Source organism: Eptesicus fuscus, chromosome 9, assembly GCF_027574615.1.
Source record: "Eptesicus fuscus isolate TK198812 chromosome 9, DD_ASM_mEF_20220401, whole genome shotgun sequence".
NCBI classification, from domain to species: Eukaryota; Metazoa; Chordata; class Mammalia; order Chiroptera; family Vespertilionidae; genus Eptesicus; species Eptesicus fuscus.
In genome coordinates, this window is record NC_072481.1 from 7,195,471 (window position 1) to 7,207,562 (window position 12,092).

The window sequence follows — 12,092 nt, forward strand, 5'->3', positions numbered from 1 at the left end:
AGTGAGGGAAGGCACTTGCTGTCTGGGAAGAGCTCTCTGTGGAAGAACCTCTTCCCTTTGATAAACGTCGCCTGGTGGGGGCTGCCATGATGTTGACGGGGTTACGTGTGATTGGCCCACGTTTATTTCTGTCCCTGGCTCAAAGATCTCAAAGAGCCACAACTGTGCCTTTAGTGCCCTTCAGGCTTGAAAATGTCTAACTCCCAGATTGGGCCCCTTTCCCACTAATCACATTCTTACATTTAATCTTCCCCACCCAGATTGCTGAGCTAATCCCATCTTTCCCAGAGCAGACCCACCCTTTTCCTCCTGGGTGGGACAGAAGATGGAATCTCTCCCTTTGCCCTCTAGGATGGCACTATCTCCCCTCCAGCTTGTCTCCTTTTAGATCCTAAATTCAGCCAGAGAAGAATCTTTCCATCTCTCTTCTTTCTAAGAAAAATCCCCCATCTTTTCCATGGCCCTGGGTCATTCACAGGTTCCATTAGGATGGCCCAGCGCCACCCTGCCCAGCCCTGACCCCTGCTTCTCATAGTCCTTGTGACCTGGCCTTTCTCAGAGAAGCCTTGTGGTCTGAAGGAGCACCCACATCTTCAATCACCCACTCCTTGCTCCCTGAGGATCTAATGATCTGCTATGTCCCCTGACAGAACACCTGAGTGACAACTAGATGCATGGACACATTTATTTTTCCCTGGGGATGCCACCATTGCCTTCTCTGCTGTTTTAACTGTGGATGCATCTGGATTACCTTGATGTGGCCCAAGACTCTCAGCACCCATGCTCTCAGGTTGTGTTCTTTCCTGACTAAAGTCAGGAACCCATTTCACCCTTCACTGTCTCACACCAAGGATGACAACTATGGGCCATCAGCCAACCTCAGTCAGTGTCTGTGGAAGGAATTAATGACCCAGGCCTCACCCTTGCCCCTCCCTAACATTCTCTTTCCTAAACAGATACCTGGGTCAATGAATTAATATGGAGAAAGGCAAAAATCCCATCAAGTTGGGAGGGTTTAGACCAAGGATTCTGATTGGACGTTAGTAAATGAGAAGGTATATAAAAATCTCAGGCACCAGAGGAGAGATTCAGAGTCCTTCAGCTCTGCAGTCAGTGCCCTGGTTCACCAGGTCTGAGATCTGAGATCTGAGCCCCAGCCAACCTGGTCACAGCAGGTAAGTTACGGAGCTCAACTAAGGAGTCAGCCTTATGGTGACCCAAAGCCTGATCTGGCACAAAGAGCTTTTCATATTCTTCCTTCTTTCCTTCCTTCCTTTCTTTTTGTAAATGTATTTTTATTGATTTCAGAGAGTAAGGGAGATGGAGATGGAAACAGCAACAATGAGAGACAATAATTGATCAGCTGCCTCCTCAAGCCCTCTACTGGGGATAGAGACCACAACCCAGTGTGAGCAGAATTTGGGCTTGAGCTTCTTGTGTGGGAGTGAATCCTGGGGTGATTGATTGTAAAGGAATGATCAGAAATAAAGACAATTTCAAAGGCAACCTTCTGGTCCTCTTGCATGTATTCACCTGTCTCCCCAGTTGACACCTCAGGACCCTGCAGTTACTGATAAAAAAAAAAAAGCTGGGGAGGGCTCAGGATCAGAACCTGGAACTGCTGGGATGCGGTTTGGCTGCAGGGCTCAGCACCATTTTATCACTCCCTCCAGGTCTTCTCTTTTCTCTGAGCATCTCTGACCTCCTTGTGGCTGCTCAGTGGGTGGATACAATGGGACATGCTAAGTGGCCCACCAACCCCTGAAGTGAAGGGGACCTCGCTGCTGGCTCTGACCCTGGACCTGAGTGTTCCCCATGGTTCCCACAAATCCAAGGACTTGTGCTAGGAGGGGTCAGGGACAAGGCAGGACCCTCAGTTCCAGAAGGGCTTGTCCACTCGCAGAGGCACCGCGCACCTGGCCCATCCAGCCCATTCGTGTTAGCCTGGTGCAGAGGAAGTAACCTGCTTATGGCCAGGAATATCACCCAAATTCCTTTGAGCAAAATACTACAGTTATTCAGGGGCAAAACACATTTTCTTAGTATTTCTACACCACATAAAATAGAACCCAGGAAGCAGGTCATATCCATGGGAATTGGCATATTCCCATTACACCTCCGGCCTCTCTACGGAGCTAGACTAGAGAGCGTGTTCTGAAACCAGCCTGTCAGGAAGGGGAGCAGACACACTGCACAAATGAGTGAGCTTCTTCCCTGTGCTCGGTCGCTGTATTAGGCAGTGTTCCCCAGAATAGCCAACAAGGACACATGGACGGGGGTAGGAGATTTACAGGGTCAGGCTTCCACCTTCAGTCCCAATACCTGCCCTCTGCAATCCAGAGAACCTACAAAGCCAATGGTATAACTCAGGTCAAGTCCAAAGGCCTGAGAACCAAGGCAGCCCATAGCGGAAACCCCAGTGTGAGGCCAAAGGCCTGAGAATAAAGGGCAGCTGGTGTTCACCCTGGCTTTTGATGCTCTGACAACCTGGAACCTATGTTCACCATCAGCTAAAACCAAAGAAGAGAAAATCATCCTTCCTTCCTCTTTCTATTCCACTTGTGCCCCCAAGAGATTGGAGGAAGCCCACCTGCACTATAAGATCTCCTTACTCTTCTCCTGAATCAAAAGCTTACCCTGTCCATTCACACCAGAATGGTTTTACCAGCTACCTGGGTAACCCTTAGTGCTGTCAAGTTCAGCTGTCGCCAATAGGTGGTCCATGAGGTCCAAAAGTTCGATGACCCCAGGTCAAGTTGACACATAAAATTAACCCATCACAGTGACCCTAATCAAAGGGTACTTGAGTGAAGACTCAGTGCTGAGGGGGTGCTGTTGGGTGGAAGAACCTCAGGCAAGAACCTCAGTTCCCCTGTAAAATGAGGATCGTGGTGCTCACCCAGCTTAGTGGATGCTTGTATATCCAAGGAGATGGTGCACGTTGAGGGCTTGGCACCGGCCTGGTGCAGAGGAAGAGCTCAGTACATGGGTTTTTCCTCTTTTCCCTCCCAGCAGAAGGCCCCAGCATTCTTCCCCCTCAGGCTCATGCTGTCCTCCTGAGGACAGGGAAGAGAGCCCATCGCAGGGCGCCCCGTGGGACTCAGCTTCTGCATGGGGCCCCCCTGATCCTGCTTCACCCAAACAGCTGAAGCAGTCAGCCCTGGGGTGGGGGTGTGGGTGGGAGTTGGTGGTGGGGGTGGTGTTATAGTGCAAAGAGTGGATTCATCCCTGGTGATTATCAGGAAAAATGGTCAGGCCTCAGGATTCGTGTGCCACCTGCTGGTCAGACCATGTGAAGTGCTAGTGTTGCATGCAGAGCTATGTTGTGGGGTGTTTTTAAAATCTGCTTTTATGTAGATGCTATTTGAGTAGAAATACTGTTGTTGTGAGTTGTTCAAATGTTAATGATATACACTGTCTATTAAAGTGATTAAGGACAATGCCCGGTGTGGCTCAGTAGTTGAGTATTGAACTATGAACCAGGAGGTCAAGGTTCCATTCCTGGTTACATACATGCCTGGGGTTGTGAGCTGGATCACTAGTGGGGGCATTCAAGAAGTAGCCAATAAACGATTCTCTATCATTATTGATGTTTCTATCACTTTCTCCCTCTCCCTCTTCCTGAAATCAATAAAAATATCAAAAGAATAAAATAGAACGATAAAGGAAATTTAGTATTTTAAAGACTGCATGGGGATATTATTTATTATATATATATAATTTTTCTTTTTTTATATAATTTTCCAATTCTTTATTGTTTAAAGTATTAGATAAGTCTTCTTTTTCCCTCATTGATTTCTCCTTTGCCAACCTCACCCACCAGGCACATGCCCTCACCCCCTCCTGTCTTTGTCCAACAGTTATGCTCTAATGTATGCATATAAGTCCTTTGGTTCATCTCTTACCCCTCACCCCCGCCTTCCTTCATATGTTGGACAGTCTGTTTGATGCTTCCATGGCTCTGGTTCTATTTTTGTTCATCAGTTTATGGTGTTCATTATATTCCACAAATGAGTGAGATCATGTGATATTTCTTTTTCAATGATTGCCTTATTTTGCTTAGCATAATGCTCTCCTGTTCAATCCATGCTGTTGCAAATGGTAAGACTTCCCTCTTTTTCACAGCAGCTTAGTATTTCATTGTGTAGATGTATCACCGTTTTCTAATCCACTCATCTGCTGAGGGGGACTTAGGCTGTTTCCAAATCTCAGCTCTTGTAAATTGTGCTGCTATGAACCTAGGGGTGCATATATCCCCTCTGATTGGTGTTTCTGTTTTCTTGGAATATGTTCCTAGAAGTAGGAGATTTTGGTCAAATGGAAGTTTCATTTTAAACTTTTGAGGACATGCCATAATGTTTTCCCATGAGATATTAAAAAAAAAAAAAGTTTGCCCTAGGTAGTTTGGCTCAGTGGATAGAGTGCTGAATAAAGTTTCCCATTTCAATTCTGTTCAAGGGCACATGCCCAGGTTTGTGGACTCAGTCCCCAGTAGGGGGCTAGCAGGAGGTAGCCAATCAATGATTCTCTCATTTCATTGATGCCTCTCTATCCCTCTCCCTTCCTCTTTGAAATACATAAAAATATTTTGAAAAGTGGATTTTATTTTTTAGAGCAGATATAGGTTCCCAGCAAAATTGAGCAGAAGGTAAAGAGTTCCCATACACCTCTGCCCCTCCTCAGTCACAGCCTCCCCACTCTCCACACCCCCCCACTGGGCCTGACATTTGTTACAACTGTTGGACCTGCACTGACACATCCTGTCACCCACAGGTGTGTGTTTGCAGGTGTTTTGAGCTGCAGACAAATCCCATGATTCCTAGGGGAGGACGCCTGGGTTTGTTCTGTCCTTTTCCAGGCGAGCTCAGCTACAGGCCTCAGCACTCACTCCGGTGCCTCCTGTCCTCACTCCAGTGTCTGTCTAGTGGCGCTGTCTTCTCCATGTGACTCAGAGTTCCCCAGAGTCAGAGCGTGGCACACACACTGGGTGCTCAGGGTGTCTGTGTGGTGAGTGACAGGAGAAGGATGGGGGCCTAGAGGAAGGCTGTGCGGGCCAAGAACTCCCCGTGGCAGCAATGGGCTGGCCACAGCTGGCCTTCCTCACACCGCCAAGGGCCACACATTCATTCCACAGATGTCTAAGGGGCCAGGATTGCTGCCTGGCCTCATGGAGACTCGGTTCTGCACACCACAAGGATGTCAGACAAACACAGAACAGAGCGATATTGGGGGACAGGCCTACTGAAGAGAGGACTTTAGGGGCTGGTGGTCATAAGTGAGATCATTGGGGGTGTGGTGAAGTGAAGGGGTGCCATGAGGGCAGGAGTGGGGCCAAGGAGACATGGTGTAGTCAGGAAAGGCACGTGCTGTCTGGGAAGTTTTCTCTGTAGAAAAACATTAACTCTTTGATAAACATCACCTGGTGGCAGCTGCCATGATGTTGACAGGGTTGCATGTGATTGGCCGACTTTTATTTCTCTCTCTGGCTCCAAGATCCCAAAGAGCCCATCTCATCCACCCTCAATGCCCTTTGGGCTTGAAAATGTCTAACTCCCTGGGCTGACCCCTTCCCCCTCAGCTCACATTCTTAGATTTAAACTTCTCCACCCAGTTTGCTGAGCTAATCCCATCTTTCCCTTAGCAGACCCACCCTTTCCTCCTGGGTGGGACAGAAGATGGAATCTCTCCCTTTGTCCTCTAGGGGAGGCACTGTCTTCCCTCCAGCTTGTTTCCTTTTAAATCTTGAATTCAGCCAGGTAAGAGTCATTCCATCTCTCTTCTTTCCAAGAAAACCCCCCATCTTTTCCATGGCCCTGGGTCATTCACAGGTTCCATTAGGATGGCCCAGCGCCACCCTGTCCAGCCCTGACCCCTGTTTCTCATGGTCCTTCTGACCTGACCTCCCTCAGAGAAACCTTGGGATCTAGGGACAGCCACAACCTCAGTTGCCCACCACTTGCTCCCTGAGAAGCTCACCTGATATAAAACGTCACTTGATGCATGGATACATTTCCTTTGTATTCTTGGGGATGGCACCATTGTCTTCTCAAAGATGTTTTAACTCTGCAATGTTCTGACAACTTTGATGTGGCCAAAGACCCCCAGCAACCATGCTCTCCGGTTTTGCTCTTTCCTATTTAACATCAGGATCCCATTACACTTTCACTGTCTTACACAGAGGATGAACCTATGGACCATTAGTCAACCTCAGTCAGTGTCAGTGGAAGGAATCAATAATCCAGGCCTTCACCTTGCCCCTCCCTAACTTTCTCTCAATCCATTAATCTGAAGAGAGGCAATAATCGCATTAGGAGTAAGGGTTGGAGACTGAGGGTTCTGATTGGATTCTAGCGTTTGAGAAGGCGTATGAAAACCTCAGGCAACAGAGGAGAAATTCAGAGACTTCCAGCTTTGCAGTCAGTGCTGTGGTTCTCCACCAGGTCTGAGATCTGAGCCCCAGCCAACCCGGTCACAGCAGGTAAATTACGGGCTTCAGCTAAGGCAGCTGGCCTCACATTGGCACAGAAAGATTTCCTTGTTTTCTTCTTTTGTTTTTTTGTTTAACAGACAAACAGATTGAAGGCATTGATTTTGCCTCTTAGTGTAGTTTTGCCTGAATTTCAAACGTTTGGATTTGTGCTTTGGTCTATTTATAAATGTCTAACCAAGCAAATTCCCTGATACCTCCTCCCCAACCCCTAAAGAAATCATCTTAACTGTGGTTTTATTTCTGGAAATTTTAAATATTAAGTTTGTGTCCCTAGATTGGTCTGAAATTTTCCCCAAAAAAGGTGGGGGTCAGCTTTCAGGCCCTTCAGCACCCACTTCCCAGGCAGACTGGAATGAAAGATGTGGGTGCTTCTGAGATGCTCATCGTGGGGCCTGCAGGGGAGCTATGGCTCTGTGGCCACCTAGTCCAGAATGGGACTCTCTAAACTGAGGCTCTCACCATTGCCAGGCAGGGGCTCTGGCCCTGAGTTGATTCATGTGGAAATGGGGAGTAAGTGGATGGGGCTCAAAGGCTTGGCCTGACAAGGATGCCTTGTACCCTGGACGTTTCCACAGGTTTCCTTCGGAGCACTTTGAGGATGAGCATCAGGACCCCACCCACACTCCTGCAGCTGGCAGGAGAGAGCCTGCTGAGGGACCAGGCCTTGGCCATTGCAGCTCTGGAGCACCTGCCCGCTGAGCTCTTCCCACAGCTGTTCAACCTGGCCTGCTATAGTAGACGCCACCAGGAGTCCCTGAAGGCGATGGCACAAGCCTGGCCCTATCCTGTCCTCCCTCTGGGGATCCTGATGAAGCGGCCTCGGGTCAAGGTCTTAAAAGCCGTGTTGGATGGGCTTGACGTTCTGCTTGCCCAGGAGGTTCGCCCCAGGTAAGGCTGCTCCCGGTGCCTGGCAGGGTCCTGGACATCCCCGAGGCAAAGGAGGTCAGGGCATGTGAAAGGCCTAAGGGGGACCCGAGGTTTCTGAAGGTGCCAGTGAGACTCAGGGAGCCCTGGCACACTGCTGAGCTCACTGGGGAGTGGAGGACTGCCTACTGGGCAGAGGCACCTGCGAAAGGTGCCCTGTCTCCTCCCAGTGGTAGTTAAAGGTACAGCAAGTGCTGAGCAGGAGGGATGGAAGATGAGAAAAGCAAAGCTGGGGGCAAGGGAGACACTGACCTTGAGAATCAAAGTTAAGGTCAGGGTAGGGATAGAGTGTGGTTGTTGCCTCAACTCAGTTGCTCAGTCTCACTCTGACCTGGCCAGGTTTTGTTAATCTTTTTAAAAAACTATTTTTCATTGATTTTAGAAAAGAAGCCAGAGATAGAGATAGAAGCCTCAATGATGAGAATCATTGATTGGCAGCATCCTGCATGCACACACACACACACACACACACACCCCTCAAAGGGCATCGAGCCTGCAACCCAGGCATGTATCCTGACTGGGGATTGAACTGTGACCTCCTGGTTCATAGGTAGATGCTCAATCACTGAGACACTCTGTCCATAAAGCATGTCAGCCAATGCCCTGTTGACCTGAAAGAATCTAGACTAATATTCTGCTTTCCCCACAGGAGGTGGAAACTGCGGGTGCTGGATTTAAGGGACACGGGTGCCAAGTTCTGGAGAATGTGGTGTGGAGACAGCACCCTGAAGCGCTCACCGACAGGACCAGTGACTGTGCACAGGTCCAGCCCCAACATGGAGCACCCCTTAGCTCCCGTGGAGGTGTTCCTAGACCTTAACTTCAATGACAGGGACAGGGATGAGTTTTTCATGTACGTCATCCAATGGGCCCAGCAGAGGGAAGGGCTGCTACACCTGTGCTGCAAGACGCTGAGGATTGCTGAGGTGCCCTTCCAGAGGGTGAGGAAGGTCCTGGATGCGGTGCAGCTGGACTGCATCCAGGAGGTAGAACTGAAGTGCACCTGGGACCTGCCCACCCTGGGGACGTTTTCTCTTTACCTGGGTCAGATGAGGAACCTGCAGAGACTCTTTCTCTCCCACATCCATATATTGAGTGAGGAGGAGGAAGGGGAGGAAGAGGAGCAGGAATGGGAGGAGGAAGAGGAGCAGGAGTGGGTGGATGAAGAGGAGTGGGAGGAGCAGGAGGAGCAGGGATCCTTTTCCCAATTCCTCTCTCAGATGCTCAGGCCACAGCATCTCCGCGAGCTGGACCTGGATTCCCCATCCTTCCTCCGAGGCCGTCTGGACCAGATGCTCAGGTGAGCTGTGTAACAGTGGATGCAGCGCCAGAATGTTAAGGGAGTGGTGTTGTTAGGTGGTTTGAGGGTGATATCCCCTGAGTACCCACAGGAAGCATGTTTTAAAATCAGCCTGTCAGGATGGCTAACAGAAATGGCTCAATGAGGGACCATTGGAGCCTGGGTGTGTGAATTCTTCCTTAGGGACAGATGTCTAAGTGAAGAGGCCTTAGGAAGAGGGTTGGGAAGAGGCAAAGCTACATCAGATGGAGCATTTCCAGACATAAGCTCTGTGCTCACCAGCCGTGTGAGCCTGTGTCAGATTCCCCATCTGTCAGAGGTGGTGGTGGGTACCAGGAAGGTCATTAGTAGAAAGGACAGGCATGATTCCTCAGCTAAGGGAGCGGGAGTGGAAAGGATTGCAGAGTGAACAGTGGTTTGTGGTGATGTAGGGATGGAAGTCGCCTCTACACACTGTCCTCTCCAGTTGATGTTGTAGAATCTTCCACTGGTTAACTCTCGCCCACTTTTTTTAATCCTCAAACGAGGATATTTTTTTCCATTGACTTTTAGAGAGTGGACTGGAAGGGGAGAGAGAGCGAGATAAATACATAGTGAGAGAGAGATGATTGGTTGCCCTCAGCACATGCCCCTACCCGGGTCAGGTATTGAACCTGCAAATGAGATCTGTGCCCTTGACCATGAATCAAATCTGAGAACCTTGGGTCCAAAAGGAAATCTCTATCGACTGATTCAAACCAACTAGGGTCAGGTGTGTTCCTTATGAATTAGATGAATGAGCCTCATGTGGCCCAGATGTCTGGTGCCTGGAGCCAAGCAGTGGACGGAAGGAAGCCTGAGTTGACAGCACTCTTGGTTTTGTCTCCCAATTATAAGGTGCAGGGATGCCCACCCTTGACCTAGACCAGTGGTTCTTCAAAATAGACTCACCCAGGCCTTGGTATTTTGTGGAAGAGCCACACTCAAGGGACCAAAGAGCCGCATGTGGCTCACGAGCTGCAGTTTGCCGACCAGGGACCTATAGGCTGTCAGGCTCTCTGATCAGGTTCCTGTAGTTTCCCTTATATCCAGGCACCCTCCAGAGGGCAGTGCTCTGCTTGGCAGCTGAGGAAAGGAAGCTCTGGAGAAGTGGTGAACTTGACCCAGCCTAAAGGAGTCTGGGCTTCCTGGGTGCTTCCCTTCATCAGATTGTCAGGACAACCCTGGGCCTGGACAAATCGGTCTTCTCCCACCTGGAGGCCCCCTCTACCTGCCACCCCTGTCCCCAGGAACTAACCGCTCTGTGTCTCCCCAGGTGCCTGCAGACCCCCTTGGAAAAACTCACCATAACACATTTCCGGCACCTGACCCATTCAGACCTGACACACCTGTTCCAGTGCCCGAACCTCAGGCAGCTGGTGTCCCTGCGTCTGTACTGTACCAGCCTCGCTGATTTTAGTCCTGAGCCCCTCCGAGCTCTGCTGGAGGCAGTGGCACCCACCCTCCAGGAGCTGCGCCTTGATAAGTGTGCCATGGTGGACTCCCATGTCGAGGCCATCCTGCCTGTCCTGAGTGGCTGTCACCAGCTGAGCGAGTTCACCATCACTGAAAACCGCCTCTCCATGGCCACCGTGGGGAAGTTGCTGCGCCACACAGCCGGGCTGCGAAGCTTAGAGGTGGAGCTGTACCCTGTCCCCCTGGAGTGTTACAGGACCCACGACACTGTCAACCAGGAGAGATTTGCCCTGATCCGGTCTGAGCTGACAGGGATACTGAGGGAGTTAGGACAGCCCAGGAACATCCTGCTTTCCACCAAGCACAGTGGCCACAGGGAGTTTTATGACGTGGCATTTTCATGACTGGGAGCCCGTGCTGTGCCCCTGTAATGACCCTGCTCAGTGGGTGCACCTGAGCTTCTTTCTGGGCCTTTGGAAACTGAAACCTCGGACCAGGGTGCATTATACAGGGGCCATCCCTTGTTTCCGGTTCATGCTCAGTGTGAATGGGGAAAGGGAGGGACACAGCCAGGGTACAGGATTGCAGGAGCAAAGGATTGGGAGTTCATGGGACCTCAAAGGCAAAGTGTCCTACAATCAGAAACATGAATCTCATTTGCTTGGGGAGGGAGCAGAATTTGGATTTGAGCTTCTTGTGTGGGAGTGAATCCTGGGGTGGATGATTGTAAAGGAATGATCAGAAATAAAGACAATTTCAAAGGCAACCTTCTGGTCCTCTTGCATGTATTCACCTGTCTCCCCAGTTTATACCTCAGGACCCTGCAGTTAGTGATTAAAAAAAAAAAGGTGGGGAGGGCTCAGGATCAGAACCTGGAACTGCTGGGATGCGGTCCAGCTGCAAGGCTCATCACCACTTTATCCCTCCCTCCAGGTCTTTTCTTCTCTCTGGGCATCTCTGACCTCCTTGTGGCTGCTCAGTGGGTGGATACAATGGGACATGCAAGTGGCCCACCAACCCTTGAAGTGAAGGGGACCTGGCTGCTGGCTCTGACCCTGGACTCGAGTGTTCCTCACAGACTTCCAGGTGGATCCACAAGTCTCAGGACTTGTGCCCTGAGGGGTTTGTTGGAGACCGGGTGTAAGCTGACAGAGTCCTTGCACCCGAAGGGACCGACAAGAATTAGTCCCTTCCCACGCAGTGTCCCCTGACTTGTTTCGATCTAACTTGTTTTGATGGCACATTCCTATTGTCAGCAGATGAGTAGAATAAGAGAGACCTTTCATAGCTTATCAAAAGTCTGTAAATATTTACGGAGAACTTGGCCTCCTGACTTCTCTTAGAGATTAAGAAGAACAGAGAGCACATTCCTCTTTGTTGACCTCCTATTCAGTATTTGTGTATAAAAGGCATTGCATAGTCAATAAAAGTTGCCGCAGTCTCTCGAAGACCTGCTGTCCTCCTGATCCCGGTGTCCTTTCTTTCTTTTCTCAATTCCCACCTCCCTACCTCAGCCCAGTTCAACCTGTCAGGCTAGTCCCTGACAGGTTGGGGTTCAGGGACATAGCAGGGCCATCAGTTCCAGAAGGTTGGGGTTCAGGGACAAAGCAGGGCCATCAGTTCCAGAAGGCCCTCAGTTACACTGCAGAGGAACCCAGCTTCTGGGCCTCCCAGCCCATGCTTGTCAGCCTGGTTTGGAGGAATTAATCTGCTTGTGGCCAGGAAATTCATCCAAATTCCTTTGAGCAAAATAATTAAATTATTCAGGGGCATAACACTTTTTCCTAGTATTTCTACACCACATAAAATAGAACCCGGACGGGGGCGGAGGGATGGGGGTGCGCAGGTCATATCCATGGAGGTTGGCTTATGCCCATTACACCTCCCATCTCTCTATGGAGCAAGCCTAGAGAGCATGTTTTGAAATCAGCCTATGAGGATGGG

General features: G+C 50.0%; 1 protein-coding gene across 1 annotated transcript; it reads left to right on the forward strand.

Annotated features, from left to right (window-relative positions):
• Positions 1-7,088: 7,088 nt before the first annotated feature.
• On the forward strand, positions 7,089-10,552 carry LOC129150192 (PRAME family member 12-like). Its single transcript, XM_054720686.1, has 4 exons — positions 7,089-7,378; positions 8,064-8,400; positions 8,635-8,714; positions 10,009-10,552. Exons 1-4 carry the CDS (start codon positions 7,089-7,091, stop codon positions 10,550-10,552), a joined length of 1,251 nt encoding a protein of 416 aa, XP_054576661.1.
• Positions 10,553-12,092: the final 1,540 nt, after the last annotated feature.

Coding starts and splice junctions, on each gene's coding strand:
- LOC129150192 (XM_054720686.1), top strand. CDS start 7,089: ATGAGCATCAGGACCCCACCCACACTCCTGCAGCTGGCAGGAGAGAGC. Junction 7,379..8,063: donor GCCCAGGAGGTTCGCCCCAG/GTAAGGCTGCTC, acceptor CTTTCCCCACAG/GAGGTGGAAACTGCGGGTGC. Junction 8,401..8,634: donor AGCTGGACTGCATCCAGGAG/GTAGAACTGAAG, acceptor TTCCTCTCTCAG/ATGCTCAGGCCACAGCATCT.